This window comes from Ruditapes philippinarum, unplaced genomic scaffold, assembly GCF_026571515.1.
Source record: "Ruditapes philippinarum isolate M1 unplaced genomic scaffold, ASM2657151v2 ctg1846_1_1_1_1, whole genome shotgun sequence".
In the NCBI taxonomy this organism is placed as follows: Eukaryota; Metazoa; Mollusca; class Bivalvia; order Venerida; family Veneridae; genus Ruditapes; species Ruditapes philippinarum.
Window position 1 is genome coordinate 155,801 of NW_026863070.1, and position 22,117 is coordinate 177,917.

The following is a 22,117-nucleotide window of genomic DNA, read 5'->3' on the forward strand; positions in this document are numbered from 1 at the left end:
AACGTTCAATTATCAATACCAAAAGTGTCCCCTGGGCTAATTTGAAAACATAAATATCTTTGATATCACTAAAAAAAACCGGCTAAATTACATTTTGTTGTTATGCAGGTGTCACGGTTTAGAATTGTTCACTACTTAGGGGAGAAGATGTGTCAGCGGCCGGATAGCTCAGTTAGTAGAGCCGAGGAACGGTATCTTGAAAGTCCCAGGCTCGAGTCCCGGTTAGGCTGCACATTTTTCTCACCCTGTGACATTTGGCGCCCAACGGGAACCGTGACTGCATATAGCTCTGACTTTAATTAGCATTGCTCTGTAACCTTATGCAATTCGATGACGAATTACAATATAGCGCGTGAGTATGTCACGGTTCAGAACTGTTCACTATTTAGAGGAGAAGATGAATAAGCGGCCGGATAGCTCAGTCGGTAGAGCCGCGGAATGGTATTCCGATGGTCCCTGGCTCGAGTCCCGGTCAGGCTGCAAATTTTCTCACCCTGTTACACGGGCATAATTAAGTGGTTCCTTTTTTTCTTACCTGAGTTTCTACACTTTGTTAGGACAGCACTACAAACACCGACTTCCTGGCAAGCTTCACAGTCTTCATACCCTGTCTGAAAAGAAAAAATACAATCGTACAAATCACATTTGAGCCGCGTCACAACAAAACCAACATAATGGGTTCGCGACCTGCATGGATCCAGACCAGCCTGCCCATCCGCGCAGTCTGACCAGGATCCATGCTGTTCGCTATGAGTTTCTTTACTTGTTATGGGGTCTGTAAGCGAACAGCATGGATCCTGATCAGACTGCGCGGATAGGCAGGCTGGTCTGGATCCATGCTGGTCGCAAACCCATTATGTTGGTTTTGTCGTGACGCGGCTCATTTTTGTTACCTATGATGTTCTCGTTAAAGTAAGAATGGATTTTATGATTTCAAACCTTCTTTCAAGCAAACAAATATATTTAACAGGGCATGGGCAGATATTTTAAACAGGAGGTATCATTACTTAAAGGCACATTATTCCTTAGAAATACATATTTTTAATTCTTAAGAATTTTCAAATATATGTTGAGTAATTTTGATGCACGCTATGCGTTCAGAATATAGCGCTAAATAATAAAGATAGCAAAATGTAATCAATGCAGTAGTTTGGCCTCTATAAAAAGTTATATTTCGTTATAATTATACCATTTGCTTACAGAGAAAATGAAGTCAAAGATAGTATTTTTAAAACTGCAACAAGATACAAAAAAATAAAAGTTTAAAAAATAAAAAATAATAGAGTATTCCTGAGGCATAGTGGGCCTTTAAAAACGCTGTGTACAACGAAAGCGCTTATAATACCAATATATTATGACACATTTGTAATATTTTTTTATTACCGATAAGTATAAACCAACCTTATTTTAACTGAATTAGTAATACAAAAATAATTGCATGATCAATCAAAGCACAGAAGGCGCTGAATTTGTTTGGGTCTCAGAATGCAAGAAAGGTACAGGTTGTGAGATTATATGTATAGTGCCACCAATGCTTTCCAGCGTTTTAACTGTAGTAAATTGGCTATAAGACTAATTGCAACACTGATATTCAATCCAATGTTTATTTGACTTAAACAATTTGAAAAAAAATGAGTTGCCTTTACTGGGATTTGAACTCCAGACCTCTCACTTCCTATGCGAGCGCGAAAGCCCTTCAGCCACGGTGAATTTATATGTGAACGGCCTGAAGAAAACCATATTATTCTAAATAAGGGCTTGTAACGACTTTAACTGTTGTTTAACACAGATGTAAATAATCCTGGAGCTTACTATAAGCATGTATATTTATAAAGAGTCAAAGGGCTGCAAGTTCTGTGGTATTTTCTGATCTTTGCAATCTAAATCGTACGGTATATCTGTATGTATTTTCCTGTATAAGTTTATTTTATGTATTATAATTCATTTTGCAAGGAACCAGAGTTTGATACATACGGAATTCTGCATAACTAGAGTTGAATCAAAAAATCGTTTATGTTCATTTTTTACGACAGCCACACTTTATCCTTGCATATCATGGCTACTTCCTTAACAAAGACACTTAAAAAACAATTAAAAAAAAGTTTCCCCGACTTGGATTTGAACTCCAGACCTGTCACTCTCTAAGCGAGCGCGTTACCCCTGCACCACTGAGAAGTTATTTATAAAATTCCTGAATAACATCAAGTCATTCTCAATTTAGAACTTCCATTGTATTTCGGGTTGGTATTTTGTTCAGGATAAACCTGTTGTTTAAAATTGAAGTAAATAATTAAGCGAAAATCTTCTCGCCCAAACAGTCCGACATGTAGAATCGATATATTCCACTACTCGGTTTGTGTAGTATTCGGTAATCGACATCGCTAAAAATAGTATTTTCATTGATAAAATCATATTCATCCGCGTAATTTGTGATTGTGCATTTATTGACAATTCTATAAGCCGACGCTATTTTTAAACTTTGAATGCGTTGTAATTTGTTGGATACTTGTAACAAAATGAAAATATTTCTTTCTTTTAAATCGCTAGTTTTAAGCTGTTTTGAGAACTACTTAATTATTGTTAGGTTTGTCGTAAACTTCAGTGTCAGAGATTGAATGTCCGCTTTGTATTTACTTATTTTCGATCAGAAAATACAATAAAACAATATTAGAAATCTTCGACCATTCGGGAAATATTTTTCTTGAAAATTAATGCGTCTGTCTTTGACCATCTTTACGCAGTGATCTCCCCTGAATTTTTCGGCGTTAGAGTACATATAAAGGGAAGTAACCGCTTCAAAAAAGTGGACTACTTTCGGCATTTGCAATTAACAGCATTAGACTCTGAAATTTCGCTACCATTATTTGTTTGGTCTGACGACCCAAACAAATAAAAATGTGGTACAAAATTACTACTGTAAAGATAACCAAACTTCATGGATACTAAACAGATGCTTTTTCTTTTAATTTCCTCTTGTATAAATTATATGTTTTCGTAGTTTCTGAAATAAAAAAATGAAATTGAATCTAAAGACTTTTCAATAAATGATATAACAATTGAATAATTATTGTTTATTTTACGACTTAGTATATACTTTATCACACACAAAAAAGTTCTTACCATTTTCCATTCGCTTTTAACTCCGTAACTGAATCCTGGTTTCTTCTCCAGAAAGTCTACTCGATTAAAGTCCTCAGTAAACAATGTACTGTCCGATGCTACATGATAGCAAAGTTTTGCCCGAAGGTCATAATTAATAATTTTGCATTGTTTCTTTGATTTATGCACGATTCTAACGCAGTCTTTTCTCAATGTTCCTGTCATTGGCGGGTCATTTCAAACGCGTAAAATGTTAACTCATTCCTTGCTATGTCCGTTCCGATTCTATATCCAAAATACAATTGCTCTGTATTTGTTCTAACAAACAAATTAATACATATTGCCAAGAAAATTTGAAAATGGTTTTTCAGTTATTTCGATAAACTTGTTAAATTCAAAATTTCATTTGAAATTGTTTAATCTAAAAATCGGTCTTGTAATAATAATTTGAGTTTTCAGCCGCATTTCTCATATTATTTCCTAGCTATAACTTATGCAATGTGTGTTCGTCTTTAAATTAAAAGGCAGAAAATGATTGCATTTATATTGGAACAAATTCTATATTTATGTATTCAGAAAAAAAGATCATAAAGTTTTGTCTATGAAATTTCTGTTGAATTATGAATATAGCAGTTAAACAGAACAAGCGATAGTTAATTTTCCGTTAAAACCTTTTGATGATTCAAACAATGTATAAATGATTAACGCCAGGCGCTCAACAGTTCGAACGATATTCTTTGACAGAAAAGTTACATTTTAACATTTTTTTTTTCTTTTTTCTTTACACAGAAGCTGCAATGAAATACGCTTAATGTAGTAAATTTAAACAAACAAAAACCAATAACTCCCAACAACAACAATAACAAAAACGCCCTTTGTGGCAAATAAATAAAATTGCCAAATGTTGCAAATATTCAACTATTTTAGACACTTTGCATGCGTTAAAGAAATAAATCGTCATCCCTAAAGTATATTTCGTTTTTGTTTGGATCTTTTTATAGCCTGTTAGCAACACATTGTCCGTATCAAGCAATCAGTGGCCTCGGTCTATCTTTTTTCTTTTCATGCTTTTATGTAGTAATTTCGACAAAGCGAAAACATTTTCAGAACTATTTCCTTTACAGGCCAACACAAACAAACAACCTGCACCGGATAGTGTATTCAAAGTGTGCAGGTTAATATTTGTGAACAATTCATATTGGTATTAAGCCAATCGCATAAGGTACTGAACAGTCAACAGCACAAAAAACTTCGTTACTAGAAAATGTGAATTTAACTGTAGCTATAAAACATAAATGCAAATTTATTCTTTTTTGTCAGTGAATACGCTTGTAGGTTTATTAAACCATAAACGCTGACTGCTTTAATATCTTTTCAGTTCCGCTTTATCACACAAAAATAAAATCCTTTATAATCAATAAAACCAATCAATAAGTAAAGGGCGATCCATGAAATTAACTTCGTATGATCACTAACAACATATACTAGCCATTGCGGTAAAGCTAACATATCGACCAATGAGGTAAAGCTTACATACTGACCAAGGAGGTAAAGCAAACATATGGGCTAAGGAGGTAAAGCTAACATACTGGCCAAAAAGGTAAAGCAAACATATTGACCAAGGGGTAAAGCTAACATATTCACCAAGGAGGTAAAGCTAACAAATTGGCCAAGGACGTAAAGCTAACATATTGGTAAAGGGGGCAAAGCTAACATTTTGACCAAGGAGGTAAAGCTAACATATTGGCCTAAGTGGTAAAGCTAACATATTGGCAAAGAAGGTTAAGCTAACATATTGGCTAAGGAAGTAAAGCTAACATATTGGCCAAGGAGATGAAGCTAACATATTGGCCAAGGAGGTAAAGCTAACATATTGGTAAAGGAGGCAAAGCTAACATATTGACCAAGGAGGTAAAGCTAACATATTGACCAAAGAGGTAAAGCTAACATATTGGCCAGGTTAAGCTACAAAGGTAAGGAGGTGAAGCTAACATATTGGCCAAGGAGGTAAAGCCAACATATTGGCCAAGGAGGTAAAGCTAACATATTAGCAAAAGAGGGAAAGCTTACATATTGACCAAGGAGATAAAGCTAACATATTGGCTAAGGAGGTAAAGCTAACACATTGGCCGGCCAAGGAGGTAAAGCTAACATAATGACCCAGGAGGTAAAGCTAATATATTGACAAGCGAGTTAAAGCTAGCATATTGGCTAAGGAGGTGAAGCTAACATATTGACCAAGGAGGTAAAGCCAACATATTGGCCAAGGAGGTAAAGCTAAAATATTGGCAAAGGAGGTAAAGCTTACATATTGGCCAAGGAGGAAAAGCTTACATATTGGCCAAGGATGTAAAGTTTATATATTGGCAAATGAGGTAAAGCTAACATATTCGCTAAAGAGGTAAAGCTAACATATTGGCCAAAGAGGTAAAGCTTACATATAAGCATGTATCTTACAAATACATAGGTAGAATCTAAACCCTCTCCACATAGATATTCTTCATTTAAATGAAATATAATTATACTGACTGAATAACAAACAGCACAGACCTTGATACGACGGCACAGATCTTGGTCTGCACTTGTGGCATGATTGTGTTTAAATTGTTGCCTACAGCCAGTAAACTACGAGTAAACAGATATAAGATTTATGTCAAATGTAATGGTGTTATTTCATGATAAAACATGTTACACGTATACTTTCATTGGTAAATCGACTAAATTTAATAAGTCTAGTAAACCGACAGTTTTATAAATATAATTTCAAACCTTACATTAGTTAGTGTTTGTAAGTAAGCATACGTAATTGTTTACTAACAACCACTAACATATACATAGTGATAGAAGTACATGTATATAAAAATAGCCTTTTGCAATGAAAATTTGTGCTAAATGGCTCATAACTTTTTGAACAACATAAATGTGTTTGCTGAAACGAATCGACACGGATGGAAATAAAAACTGCAACTGAACTGAGAATTCATTTTAGACAAAGATCAACTCATGAAAATAGTCATGTAGAATATTATCGATTATTTTATCAATATGTATATTTTACTACTTTTTTCAAATATCAAATGATATATCAGTGGTACATGCATATATAGCCAAATATTATTATATTACAGCGCGATAGCATGATGACAATGGGTTACATTACAAATTGCACAAAACTATTATGTCGGCTGCTTCTACAGCAATAAAAAAATGAATTTATCTATATAAATATTCTTTATTCTTGTTTTTTTATTATTTAGTAATGACAAATATCTGCTTTTTGACTGTCCTTATAGTAGGCCTAAAAAAATTTTTTAAAAGGGGATTTTATTCATGTAGATAAATTTGATCAAAACAACAATATTCTAGACCATATCATTTCAAAGTAATAATTTTTGGAAACTACAGCGTATCGATTTTTATTAAATATTCATGTGAAATGGTAGATTCGTGCAAAAAAACTTTTTGGGGGAAGGATATTTATAAATTCATTGATGAAGTCTGCGATACAGTGGAAAGGTACCGAAAATTGAAGAAACGATCACAGATCCGTGAATTCCGGACAGATAATGTGTTCCTGTGTATTTTACAACTTGATATGATTCCTTTATTTAATAAATTATGATGAAAGACAACAAGTGTATATGACCATTCTCATCCTTATTTAACTGCTGATAAACAATCTCTTCTATTAGATATATGATGACTCCTCATAAAATTTATAAAACATTGATATATGTACACTTTTGTTGTATATCTAATTTAATTTTTTTAAAGGAAGTAGTTTTATACCTGAAAATTTCCTTGTCTTATCCCCTGTGAAGCATTAATTTTTTTCTAGAACCTGCCAAGCTATTTAAAAAAGGTAACCTATTAATCAATCCGTTGCCTTGCGGCCAATATTCAAATTTTCATCAAAAGGCTCGTTTTGACATTATATTTGTATTTATATATTTGACACGGGAAGAAATGAAATTGAAAAAAAAATGTTTGTAATATTCTATACCATAATGAATTGTACAGCTGTCTGTGACGCATCAATATAGTTAATTCTCGCACTAAATAATAACAGAGGTTATCATGCCTCTAGTGAATTTCTCTTAATTACTTATTGAATAGAATAGTTTTTTAAAACGTGTCCCTTCAGAACTGTAAATGATTAATGTATAATGGTATAATAAATATAAAATCTAATGATCTTACACAGGATGCTCTACAGTAATAATATTAATACCCACAATTATTTATTGCCATTTGTTTTCACTGTTTAATCTGATAGCTTGTCCGTAACATTATCATTCCCCGATGATTCGTGCATTAGGACACATTAAAGAGTTATTAATAGGCAGCCATCGAGTTAGACATCGCAAAAAATTTAACATTCGTCATTGCAATCAATGACACAGGCGGCATCCCACGAAAATAAACATTTTGAAAGCGCATTCTGGTTAATAACTTAATATAAATATAGCGTCAAAGCTGTAGGAAACTCATTTCAAATATTGGATATGAAAAGAAATCGTTGTGCCATTGAAGTAGAATACGTATTATAAATATCAGAGAGAAACAGAAAAGTATACGTGTACTATGGATAAGAATATAGGTGTTTCAACTGTTCTAATCCTTGCTCTGAATCTAGTGATTGTTAGCTCGAGAAATCGTAATACATCAGAGGCAACACTTCACAAAAAGTTGTTTAAGGATTACAACCAAAATGTCATTCCTAGAGAAAGTGAATCTTTGCCAATTGAAGTCACTCTTGATATGGTGTTAATGTCTATAGATAACATCAACGAGAAAAGACAAACTATTTCAATCAAGGCTTTTCTGGAGATTAAGTGGAGAGATTCGTTTCTTACATGGGACGCCAAAGAATATTCTGGCGTTTCTAAAATCAGTGTCAAGAATACAGACATATGGATTCCTGATGTTGCTTTACAAGACACGTATGATAAACTGACGGATTTAGGACAAATAGATGGAAAAGCTAATATACTAAGTGATGGTTTGGTAACTATTTGGCCCTATAAGATTTACACGATCGCATGTAAAGTCTCGATCGGAAAGTTTCCGTTCGATAAACAAATATGTACATTTGATTTCTTGTCATGGAGTCATTCAACGTCAACTCTTGTTTTAAAAAGCACCCAGGATACACCTGATATGTCAGTTTTTGCAGAAAGCGGCGAATGGGATTTAACCGGAAGTAGGGTGAAAGTAGAGAGACGCATGTACGGAAATGACTCGTGGGATCACGTGCTGTTTCGTTTTGATCTGCAACGTAAATCGTTGTACAACGTTTTGAATGTTATATTACCAGTGTTCTGTATATCTGTTTTGAATATTGTTTCATTCATACTTCCTTCGGAAAGCGGTGAAAGGGTAACATTTTCAATATCTATATTTCTCAGTCTTGCTGTTTTTTTGACCACTATAAACAGTTCAATGCCTGAATCGTCGGACGAGGTCGCTTCATTTAGTGTTTATGTTGGACTTCAACTGTTTGGAAGCGCTTGTACAATCATGATCACTATAGTCTCGTTAAGTCTCTTTCATCGCGAGAAGAACACTGTAATTTCAAGTATATTTAAGGCACTCGTCAGGTTCTGCTGCATAACAAAATCAAACGAACATTATCGCGTGAGAAAAGATGAAACAAACGACAATGTTAAAGCATGTTTGAATGAGACAGTACAAGATAGCGTTACATTTAATTATGGATGTACACGGTCGCTCATTCTCAATAAAACACAGCATTTGATGTTCCACTGGGTAGCTCTTATACGAAGGTTTTTCTTGAGGTCAAAATGTCGTTAGAAAGGTGGCTGCCACTTTGTCTAATAGGGACACTCTCAGTTTTACATTTCTATCTATTATTTTTCTTTTACAAGTACCATTAATGCCCTAAAATGTAACATACGTTACTGTCGCCACCTAGAATTTTCAACTTTGAAATTGTGTTTCAGAAAAATAAGTTCCAGAATAAACGAAACATGTGCAATTAGTCATTGCTGTGTGTATATGCACTTTGATTATTGGTAAATATTATATTTGACTGTTAAAATCTCATTGGTATAATGAATGATCAAATGTCGCCAAATGCATATATATAAATAGTGACAAACCTAAAACAATAAGAAGTGAAACCCAAATTACATAATTGAATCGATGCATGCTTAATAATACAGCATATATATAATTATAAGTAAAAATAAGCTTGCAGCCTCTCAAATATCATTCTATTTTCGGAATTTTTCATTTTTTATTCAAATCTTTTCAACAGCACTTTAAAAAGAAACATACGTTACCATTATTTAAGAGCCAATCCATTCAAAGAAGAATCCAAACAAGAAAGAAAATTAACATGTGTGTAACTCTGATATATTAACCACAAATTATGGCGGTTTAAACGGTCTTGCGTCATTTTTAACCCACTTTCAATGTAAAAATGAAACATACGTTACAGAAACATACGTTATCAACTTTTTAAAGTAAGTTTATCAAAAGGAAAATTGAAGTCAGAAAGCACGTATAACATCAACATTAACTTCTATTTGACATTAGTAAGTAAATTTTGTTAACTTTGGTCGTGTTTTTACTTGTTTAAGTAACCACAGTGAAACCAACGTTACTTTTATCAAACAGACTTTATATTCTTTACTCATGCATATATAAAAACATAAAATCGCATTTTTATGACAATAGAATGATGTGCATTTGATTCCTAAATAAAAAAGTCGATTTTACATGTAAGTTTAAATTCCGTGATAAAGTTCATAAATAAGCGAGTGTGAAACATACGTTACTCCAACTTACAATTCAACAATTTTTGAAAATTAAAGATAAAGTTGGGATAAGCATGCCTGTTAGTAACGGTTACCTTGTATTAGATGTAAGAAGACACAAAATTGTTTTTACAAAGGAAAGATATGTTAATAATATGTTGATGTACCAACAGAAATGTTAAAAATATATTACAAGATATTGATGTTCTCAGCAACAACTAATTCGTTTCTGCAAAGAGCTTACTGGCCGTATTTCATTCTATATATAATAATGTTAAAATAATATCCATAAATATAAATTATTTTACAAAAAATAAAATTGTTTTCTCAACCTTTACTTGCATTTGAATAAAATGAAACATACGTGACATCCTATATGGGGATGAATATCAAACTGTTTAGTACTAAATTTTCCAAATATTAAGAAAGTGGAAAGTTGAATATTTTGAGAAAAAAATTGCTAATACAAAAATTGTGTATGCATTCGACCTCTCATATATTATATATGATATATATCCTTTGAATGAAGACATAAAATAATCATTTTCAAAATTGACTATTTTTGCTTTCTACGAATATTTAACTTTGGAGAAATTGACTGAAAATTAGCAAGGTACCCAACTTCTTTGAATTTTCCTGGGTTAGAAAGTCCCTCTAGATAGAGAATTTACAGATTTTGATATATTTTACAGACATTTGTTATTAATATGCAGCCAATATGTTACATTATTAGATCTGAAATCTACGTTACCGAAGAAATACAGTGTCATTACCGAAATAAATGCCATCCTGTTATATCATAGTTTCTTGTTCAAAATATTTCTGGCAAACTTCCAAAATACCCTAAACATTTACTTCAGCGATAAAAAATGACACAATGACAACATCAAATTTTTAATATTTTTCAACCTCAAATGCTTTATTTTATTGAGAATGGGCGACCGTGTATGTGACATGGAAAATGGTTTCTAAAGCAATAGACAGAGTGTGCCTGGTTTTGGCAGTTTGTTGGCATATATTCCTCACAGCAAGTTTACTTTTAAGCGTTCTTCTTTAGACATTTTATAAAGATTGAAAATACAATGTATGTGTTTCCACAGAACAATCTTTTTATAGATCTTTATACAATGTATGTTGGGAGTAACAGTTGTTAAGTTCCATTAAAGATACTTATAAGTCATTACAGTTTGCTTCAATTTCTTATAAAATCAGAGAGACCAATTTCAAATAAAAATGTATCCCATAAAAAAGATTTTATAACATACGTGCATTACAATCTGAACACAAAACATGTACAATTGTAAAGATTTAATAGCAAAAACACAGCCACTAAAATGCGGTTTACTAGTATTTCGAAGCCCATCTCTACGTAGGAATGAAAATCACTACCAATTGAAATGCAACAAACATTATATTTGAAGTAGTAGTCATAAGGAATAAATAAAAGAATACATATTTTATAACTTGTTTAAAGTGTTCAAGCTAGAATCCTGCATATGTGAAAGTTATATGTTAAAACAGCAAAATCTCCCATTTTAGCTGACATTTGATATAGTTTGATTTCTGGAGAGATATTGGTATCAAGAATTTATAAGTGCTAATGCTTGTTTGATATCCTTGATCGCTCATTTGAACATTGACATAAAATAAATTAAATATTAACATATCGATTGTGGAATCATTTGACATGAAGACAAAACATTTGCTTTGAAATATTGTTGGAACTCGTTTTGTGAACGTTTATTTCTCTTGTTGATCTTTATTTGACTTTTTACGAACATCCGCATCCACATAACCAATATTATGTAGGGCGTGTTATGTAAAATCACACCGTGAGTAATATTCCTGTTCGATGTACTACTGGGCGCCTTTCCTGTGGTCCTATATGACCTGATTTTGTCTACGTACCTTTAATTTACTCATCCTTGTATTATTGCATAGCGGAAAATGTATTAGAAAATAACTTATATCGGAATGTTCGTTCAATGATTTGAGAAAAAGAAAGAAAAAAAGTTCTTTAAACGGTGCTGGATGGCATTCGTAGCTTTTCAAGTTTTGCTGATTGCTGTAGTTCAAACAAACACCTTGAAGTAAAACAAAGTATTGTTGACTATTCAATCCACAAACCATTGATTTTTTTGGTTTCTTAATGTTTAAATATTTGATAAAGCTATTTTATAGTCATTAACGCTAAATGTTATTTACGTTTTTATTTAATGGTCTGTTAAAACCGTCATTAATTTGATGGAATCGTGTGCTTTTAGCAAATAAGGGAAAAAAGGCTATGTGCTAAAATGCTTTGCAAATATGCTGGAAAACGAGATAAGTTTATTATGTAAAAACTGGCCTCATTAAATTGAAACATCGCTTCATCATTAAAATATTGACAAGTTATAGAGCAGTACAGGAGGAATGATCTGTCTGGTTTTCTTTCTGTATTGTGCAAAATCGATAAACAAATGACGGCCTTAAACAAACCGGTTGTTATTTATTCCTCAAATACCTCATTTCTTATTTATCTATTCATTTTTGTTGTTGTTACCGTTGACATATTTGTATTCAACATTTTATTACATCGTTTATCACGATTTCAAAGTGAAAAGTTACTTTTAAAGTGAATTGGTCTACAATGAAATGTCGTTATAACAATAATTTTTCACATTGATAGTATCTAGTATCAGGCAAATCACAAAAAAACAACAACAACACAACAACAACAAAACAACTGCAACAACAACAAAAGAACAACAAAATAACAATAAAGACGTTGGTGGCAAGTTTTAAATACATTATCCAATATTACATATATACATGTATTTATACAGCAGATAATAAATTGTTCTAGAACAAAACATTATCATTCACCATATAAATGTTCATTCTAAATTATTTAGAACTTTATCAACATTTCTTCTTTTTTTTAAATAAACTTTTATAAGAATATCTAATTGTTTCATTTCCTATTGTTTCCATCAACACTGGATTGCATATAGAAAATGTGCACGTGACCCATTTATGTAGACCAATTCACTTTAAAGTATCGTTACTTTGATAAAATATCGGTTTAAATATAACTGTCCGTCTCCAGATGGATAAAGTTAAAAAAAATCTAACTTAGGGAAGTGGCTGTATAAATACAAAATATATAATGCATGTATGTAAAATTTGACTTTTTTCATAAGTGAAGAGGTGAACCCTGTTCCTAACAGAGTAAGGGCTATCTATTTTTGGCACATTTGGCACATTTTATGCCTTGAGCCAGCTAAAATTATACCTTTTGTTATTTGACATTTTTGAATATTAACTGTAACGGTTGAATGATTACACACTACCCTTATAACTCTATAAGTACAACATCAGGGTATGGATTCTTTGGCTCAGAGGTCTACAGCGTTATTACTTTCGTTTATAAGCGTTTGATCGCGAGTTAGAATCCCTACCGCTGTGGTATTTTCCTGATGCATTTGTATATAAAGAAAACAGAATCCCTAAAGAAAGCCTCGAAAGGCATTTAAAAATTATGCAGGCTCGGTTTTGTTGAGCCTGTTCATGGAACCTCTATCTCTTTTGCGAACCTTTTACAAAACATATTACGTGCCCCGACGTGAAAGGCAGATTTATGGTAAAACATAGAGAATACTATGCTAGTGTCTTCACCTCTTCTTAATAATCAATGGAAGTTTCAAGTTTCCATACTGAAATAATCTATCATCTAGTTAAAATTGTCCTGCAAACAAAGGCACCAAGTTCGATTGTATCATCAAATATTTAATAGTGGTAACGATAACCTCAATTTGTGTGCGTCATTAAATTGAGACATCCGCCATTTTTATGACTTTTGTACTTCTTAAAAGGCACAAAATGCCTCAGAAATGAATATCTTTATCACTTTAACTATACTAATTGCTAAATAAAATAGCTTATAATAGAATGAATAGAATGTGTTTTGCTTAATGGGCCTTTAAAACCAGGCAACGTTTGTGCCGTACTTACTTTATGATCGTTTTTGGGACGTTTAAAACGGGACTGCAAGAAGAAAATTTATTCAAAGGTGTCATCTTCCTACTGGTATGTATTATAAATAGTTTTGGATGAGCCTAATGAATTGTGAATATAATACGTGTACAAATGAAAACTAATCTACATGCTACAGGCATTATTTCAAGTAACCAAACGCTATAAATGAAACTGAATATGAACAGAAAATTTTCATTTCGTGTGCGTGTTATATTGTATTGTATGTATATCTGTTAAAATTTAAATTTATAGGTGTGTAGGAAGGAGAGCTACTAGTATATCATAAAATACTCCATAATAGGATCTAAGCGTCGATACAAAAGTTTTATATAAACAACAAAAATTCAAACGTCAAACATGTTTTATTAATTCTGTACACATATATAGAAATATTTGTAAATTATGCGCAGTACTTGTCTACTAAAATAGAATACATATCGGCCAAATATTGGCCTAAGTCAAAGAATCTATGCAGTAGCGTTTAAAATGAATATATAAATAGTAAATTAGATCTACCAATGAGTAGAAACACTATCTTTCAAAAAAAATACAATTTCAACTTGAATTGTATATTGATAAGGATGCAATATATGAAACAGTAAAAGCTATAGGTGCATTAGCATAATCACAACAACCCATAAAATTAAATTGTATAGGCTTGCAGTAAATACAGTAGATTTTGAAAACTCTTAATAATTGCTCGTGTAATTCAAGTAATATAAAATGATAATTAAGTTCCTTTTATATTGTAATCTACGAATATATTGATACTGAATTGATAATTAAGATGTCGTTTTAAAGGCCAACTATGCCCCAGGTATAATTTTATTTTTATTTCTCAAACGTTTTTTTTAATTTTTTTATGTCCTGTTATATAGTTTTAAAAAATACTCATCGGCAAATGCCTCATACGTAGATTTTATTTTAGTATTTTGTATGGAAGTTAAAATACTAGTTCGTTTACAATTTGCATCTTTTATGCACATTCAACTTTACTCTACTACCATTATTAAAATATTACAAAACTCATATGAGCTCTATGTAAAGAAAGAAAACCTTATATACGTTTCTGAGACATAATGAACCTTTAACGTAGTCATATGATACGCTATATATCGTAAAATAAGTGTTAACTTGTTGTGTTGAACATGAAAACAACTGTCAAAAAGACAAGACTGTCTCTCACAAGAAATCTTTATTTCTAATCCACTGTGTTCACTAAGAAAAGATCAGGATCAGGATGAAATTATCTTGATTTTATTTTTTATTGCTTTATTTGACTAAAACTGAACATATTTAGCTAAAAATATATGGTACAGAAATAAAATATAAAACATAGCTGATTTGCAAAGAAACAACAATAATTTTGGAGAATAGTTACATAAAAAAATCTAAATAATTAGATCAAAATAAGGATCAATTTTAGGATCAATATCAATATTTTGATCACTATAAAATGCTCATATCTTTTAAAATAACAAAAAATAAATGAAATAAAATGAAAAATAACAAAAAGAATCTAAAAGTTCATTAACATGCTATTTCAAGTCCAATTTTGTCAAAACAATATCAAATATTTAGTCTGTGAGGATAAACAATGGAGAATATTTGTGTTTTAAATTTGATCCAAATCTTACTAAATACTGGTTCAAAAACGTTTAATATTCAGAGTCAATATTACAATCACTATTTACTTGTTTCATGCGTATTGCAAATACAAACTTGCTAATATACTTACAATTACTGTACATAAAAAGTAATTTTTAGGAAACCTTTTATAATCAATTTGTAAGTGAAGTGCTTTCAATAGTTAATCCAAATTTTGATCTTGTCTTTTACCTTTATTCTTATTAATACCGCGTATATAAAGAAAAATGTTATATCTTTATATTAAATTATGAGAAGAAGCATGTAGTTGTGAAAAGAGAACGTTTAGAATAAGAAATTATCTATATAACAAGAACAAATTATGAGGCTTGATTAATGCCTTTTAAATTTCGTGTTTGTACCATATCTGCGAATCTTTATGAAACAAAGAGTACATATAAAATTCAAACAATAGATATTTGATATGAAGCGTAAGTGCCCTTTATATTAGACCTCATGTCATTTTCCTTTGATTCTTTTTTTTTAACTGAATGTGTTATTTTCATGTTGTAATGCTTACTAATAAACTAGTTATAAGAATACTGTGCCAGCATATTGCTGACACAAGACATATCCTGTCGATAGCTTTTGAAACCATTTCCCACGAAACATGTTGCTCTTCTTCCGGTATCTTGATTTTATCATTAATTACGCCTTCCAACGTTGTGTCGCCATATCCGTTGATGATTTCCGGTCCATTATTGTTACTGCTTTCTTTTTGACTATTGGTACAGCAAAGTCGCGTCAATGCTTTGAATAGCATCGGGATGTCACTGCATTCTTCTTTGTAGAATGTATGAAGAGATATTATAGTCATGAGTATGGTAAAAGCGCTTCCAAATAGTTGTAAGCCGACAAATACGCTGAACGTTGCCACCTCGTCGGAGGATTCTGGCATGTAACTGTTAACAACAGTCAGAAATACAGCCAGAGTCAGAAATACAGATATTGAAAGCGTTACCCTTTCACCGCCTTCTGACGGAAGTAGAAAGCACGCGATATTTAGCATAGAAATACTCACAACTGGTAAAACAACATTCAGAATGTGAAAAAGGTACTTCCGTTTCAGCTTAAGAAAGAATTTAAGATGGTCCCAAGAGTCATTCCCGTATGGCCGTCTTTCGTGATTTATGTTGCTTTGAATGAGGTCCCATTCTCCGCTTTCGGAAAAATACGTCATATCCAACATTTTATATGAACTATTTAAAACAAGAATAGTCGAAGGGTTTGTCCAAGACAGAAAATCAAATACACAATCTTGTGTATCAAATGGAAACTGTTTAATACTAATTTTGCAAGCAACAGTATATATTCTATAGGGCCATATTGTCACTACCCCATTGCTTTTAACATCTGCTCTCCCGTCTTCTTGACCTATATCGGTATGCTTGTCAAATGTATCATCCAAAGCCAAGTCTGGAATCCAAATTTCCGAATTCTTCACATTCACTCTATTAACGCCAGGATAATCTTCAGTATTCCATGTAAGAAATTCATCTTTCCAGAAACTTTCAAGAAAAGCCTTTATTGTTATAGTTTGCCGTTTTTCGTTGATATTATCTATTGACATAAGATACATGTCCACTGTTACTTCCATTGGTCTCGATTTATTTAAGTTTGGCATTACGTTCGTGTTGTACTTATAAAAAAGTTTTTCATGTAGATCGCGTTCAGTCATGTTAGAGTAATTTGCATGAGTATAAAATCTCACGATGATATGTGCTATAAGCAGCACGTTTTGTACAAGTTTAGTCATTTTCTAATCGTTAGAAAGCTGTCACTCTGTGACTTTGTTTAACTAGCGTTGTTTTCTCTCTTTTTTTTTTCTTTTTTTTTATTTAAAAGAAGATACTATCACATGTGATACAAAATTAAATATAACCTCCATAAAAAAGAATGTATCCCGGCATACACAGCTGAACTATATTTTATTTAAATATTTGTCTAATAGCTATCAATAAATGCTAATCCTAACAAAATCACGCACGTGTTATAAATCGCTTGTTTCCGGTCATATACTAAAAACAAGAACAGTCCACAAAACCTCACCAATCAAAATGATGAATATTTGGTTTTTATATTAATGGATAACCACTATTACAAGAGGAGACAGAAATCAATTTTTTCCTGACTGTATTTACCTGGAATCCAATTTAGGCAACGTTGAATAAATAATTAAGTGTGGATGATTAAAGAACACCTTTGCTATAGGGTATTCAGCTTATGTTGGGCATAAAATTAGATTGACAGTGAAATAAAAGCGTGTTTCAATGGTCAATCCAATTTTGTTATGTATTAAGTTCGGAATACTGTTTATCCAAATAACGTGGTATTGATTATATATACATGAAGACTATCTCCGTTTTAAATTAAGGAAAGCACTATATAAGATTAAGTATTCTATAACTGTGACAATTGCATCCGATGTATTCGGAACACCTCGCCGAGTACACATAATCATCTCGGAGGTCATATTGAAATTAGTTGGGTTTTTTGTCAATGCTTTTTTTCGTTGTTTGAATTTCATAGAATATTTCAACAGATATCTTATATGTATACTAGATGATCGTGGAGGGAGGAACTTACCATGCTTGATACATATGTGACAATTTCGCATGCAGTGAACAGTTAAATAAAAAGATCTGCTGCCTCAAAAACATAATTACGTTGATTCTATGGCACGCTTCACGCCATGTTGGAAATATTCCTTTAGATATGAAACTGGTTGGAGACAATCGGATATTTCTACTCTTTTAATAGTACACTGTAAATTAATTTCTTCTTTAAAACATAAGACGATAAATGACGCCGGTTCTGTGTTAATTTTGTCTATTTTTAGCGAGTAACTTCTGAAAATATATAAGTAATGTGAAATTGTTCTAAACCCGTGTTAGATCCCCATAAAAACAGTATATTATGTGGATAACTATAGGTTCGGGTGAGTTGCGGACACGATAATAGAGGTAATTAAAATTGATCAGGAGTAATATTTAACAGTATAAAATTGTAATGTATGGTTAAAACAAGAGTCATTGAGTGGATAAGAATGATTCGCAATGTATTTACGAACAATACGATATAAATTACTGTATTAATATCAAACGGGATTACAGGTCAAAAGACAATCTTTAAAGGCAGGCAACATATCCAATGGGTTATTATACAGTATTCAAATAGGAATACTGGAACCACAAAACTCGAAAAGAGTAAAAAATACCACAAATACAAAATTTGTCAAGTTGAACGATATTCATTTAAACAATGTTTTATCCCGTGCCGATTTGCGACTCCGTAAAAATGGTATTGCACGGCCGTGCATATATTTTGACGTGACGTCATTAGCGTTATACCAACATAGTGTAAAGACGCGCTAAATTTTAGCGTTATACTATAGGCGCGTCAATGAAAAATGACTCTTTTTTCACTTTAAACGGTCTTTATTTTGGGTATGTAATAAACAGAGTTTTTTTTTTTGCTATGTGCGATAATTAATGAATGATTTTGCAGCATTTACCGTCATATTTCTTCTGCGCTACTTAAACGCAGTAAGGGCTATTTTTGCATATATAGATCCCTGATGTTAAAATCTTATCATCAAATTAGTGTATACAATAAAAATTTCACCATAGCATACTTTTTAACAAAACTACGGAAGCGTCCTGGTGCCAATTAACATGTTCTATAAAAATTGAAAACTCCTACGTAGGAGATAGAAAAGCCTAATTAGGTGTTTATAACTCCTACGTAGGACTTTATAAGTCCTACGTAAGACTTTGTTATTCCTACGTAGGAGATAAAAAAGCCTAATTAGGAGCTTATAACTCCTACGTAGGACTTTATAACTCCTACGTAGGAGAACACTTATAAAGTCCTACGTAGGAGAACACTTATAAAGTCCTACGTAGGAGAACACTTATAAAGCCCTACGTAGGACTTTAAAACTCCTAATTAGGCTTTACCATCTCCTACGTAGGACTTATAAACGTAGTAGTTATCTTTTTTATAGAACATGTTAAATTGGCACCAGGACGCTTCCGTACAAAACAGCATATATATATGTCAATGTTTGTGGTTAAATCTACTGTTATTCGAAAAAAAGTTCAGAGCAGGGATCTATCAATTGACCGCCTTTTGGTAATTATATAATTACATGGATTGTATGTGTTGCAGGGTGAGAAAAATGTGAAGCCTGACTGGGACTCGAACCCGGGACCCTCGGAATACTGTGCCGCGGCTCTACCTCTTACACACCTTCTCCCCTAAATAGTGAACAGTTCTGAACCGTGACATACTCCCTGCTATATTGAAATTCGTCCTCGAATTTCACAGAGTTACAGAGCAGTGTGAATTAAACTCTGAGCTAAAGTCAGTCACTGTCTCCCGTTGGGAGTCAAATGTCACAGGGTGAGAAAAATGTGCAGCTTGACCGGGGCTCGAAACCCCCACCCTCAAAAACCGTACCGGCTCTACCGGTAAACTATTTGGCCCCCTTACAAATTTTTCTAAATAGTGAACAGTTCGACCCTAATATATATCTGCCGTTTGAAAAAAGTATTTTTTGCTCCATTTTTAAAAGGGTTCATGTACATTACATTACTTGAAAATTCAACTCAGCTAAATCAAAAAATTTTTATTGGCATAGAACAATAAATGTTTTGAAACAAAAAAAACTAATCAGTAATAAAGAAAAAAAGCATGAACTGAAAGAAAAACTCAGTTTTAAAAAGCCGCCCCCAATTCACCTAATTTTTTTGAAAAAGTTTAAGGGAGTAAATATTTTTAAAGTTTCCAAAAGAAAGCAATTTTCAAATTATCAATGGGACTTTCAACCTAGGTGAATTACTATAAAGAGGTCAAAATATGCAAAAATAGCCCTTGCTGCGTTTGTAACGCAGTAGAAATATAGTTATATGGCGGAGTTCCAGCCCTTCCATGCTATACATACTGGAAAAAAAACGGTCATTAATTAATCGCACATAACATGTAAATTTTTACTAGAATTTTGAATATTTATATCTTTCCTAAAATTTTAGTACATTTTTTCCAGGTTTGATTTTATCGAAATATTTCTACTCATCTGGAGGCGTCGGCTTTAGGACACGGCCTACTGAATTTTCGACCCATATATCCTATAGTAAATCCATCACATTTAAGGCTAAATTCTGGACAAAACAAATCCGGTGCCTAAACTTCATGACCATTTCTTTAAACACCAATGCAGTCCAAGTAAATTTAGCACAAAAAAATAATACATTAGCCCTTGGAGTTTTTCTGCAGCTTTTAATTTCTGTAATCACTATAGAATATTCCAAATAGTAACTGGTGTGTATTCTTGTGCATAGTGCCTCATGAAACCTTCCACCAAGAAATGAAATCCTGCAAAAATACATCAAAAACAACCTTTAAAGTACTCAGAAATGAAACTTCATGTACATAATTACTAAAGATATACTTAAAATATAACCAGTATCAATTAAGATGATATGAAATAGGCCATTTCAAAATTTAAAAGAACTACTTTCTAGACTACAACGGGCTGGGTCTAATTCCGTACCGGGGTGACACCTTTAAACCCAGAACAAATGCAGCCATTTTAAATTAGTATTTAGTGGCGTGAGATCATAAAACAAGACCACTTTTTACAAACGTGTAATTCTCCTGACACAGTATTCGCTCTAAATTTCGTAACATTTTGGCATAATGTCTGATTTCACAATTTAAATATATATACAGATGTGTGCTAGAAGAAGACGAAAATATTAAGATGTAAGATATCAACATTACAATTTTTGTGCTGTATAATATGAATACTGGATAGTTTACTGTGTGATATTCATCATTATAGTAAATTGTTTGTACTCAATATTATTCGAACCGGATGTTTTGCGTTGTTAAATTATTTTAATTTTAGTCGTTTCAACAAAATTGTAACTGTTTCAAGATGTTTCACATTTGCCAGCTAGTCATTTACAAGCAATCATAATAAATGCCACAGTAAAACAATGTAAATGCAACAGTAAAACAATGAAGTTATGCACTGTTTGGCTTTTCACATTTAAACAGATAAAAATTATATATTTAATAAATCTATTCTTTTTCAAGAAATATATTTCTCGAAAATTCATTGATTTATTAATGTTTCTTTGTAACTTGTTTTGTTAGCTCGACTATTCGCAGAATAATCGAGCTAATGCAGTCACCCATTTGTCGGCGTCGGCGTCCCTGTGGTTAAGTTTTTGTATGTAAGCTGGTATCTCCATAACTACTGAAGGGAATGGATTGAAACTTCACACACTTGTTCTCTGTGATTATCTAAGATGATTGGCACAAGTCCCATAACTCTGATTTGCTTTTTTTCATAATTATGCCCCTTTTTCGACTTAGAAATTCTTGGTTAAGTTTTTGTATGTAAGCTGTTATCTCCATAACTACTGAAGGGAATGGATTGAAACTTCACACACTTGTTCTCTGTGATTATCTTAGATGATTGGCACAAGTCCCATAACTCTGATTTGCTTTTTTTTATAATTATGCCCCTTTTTCGACTTAGAAATTCTTGGTTAAGTTTTTGT

At 32.3% G+C, this 22,117-nt stretch overlaps 2 protein-coding genes across 2 annotated transcripts; one reads left to right on the forward strand and one right to left on the reverse strand.

The window, feature by feature from the left end:
• Positions 1–7,344: 7,344 nt before the first annotated feature.
• On the forward strand, positions 7,345–9,193 carry LOC132721057 (acetylcholine receptor subunit alpha-1-B-like). Its single transcript, XM_060705308.1, has one exon. It carries the CDS (start codon positions 7,684–7,686, stop codon positions 8,911–8,913), a length of 1,230 nt encoding a protein of 409 aa, XP_060561291.1. The 5' UTR covers positions 7,345–7,683; the 3' UTR covers positions 8,914–9,193.
• A 6,782-nt stretch (positions 9,194–15,975) lies between these two features.
• Positions 15,976–17,316, reverse strand: LOC132721048 (neuronal acetylcholine receptor subunit beta-4-like). The gene has a single exon (XM_060705296.1). It carries the CDS (start codon positions 17,299–17,301, stop codon positions 16,048–16,050), a length of 1,254 nt encoding a protein of 417 aa, XP_060561279.1. The 5' UTR covers positions 17,302–17,316; the 3' UTR covers positions 15,976–16,047.
• Between the last annotated feature and the right edge of the window lie 4,801 nt (positions 17,317–22,117).

Excerpts from the sequence above, each read along its gene's own strand:
- LOC132721057 (XM_060705308.1), top strand. The coding sequence starts at position 7,684 with ATGGATAAGAATATAGGTGTTTCAACTGTTCTAATCCTTGCTCTGAAT.
- LOC132721048 (XM_060705296.1), bottom strand. The coding sequence starts at position 17,301 with ATGACTAAACTTGTACAAAACGTGCTGCTTATAGCACATATCATCGTG.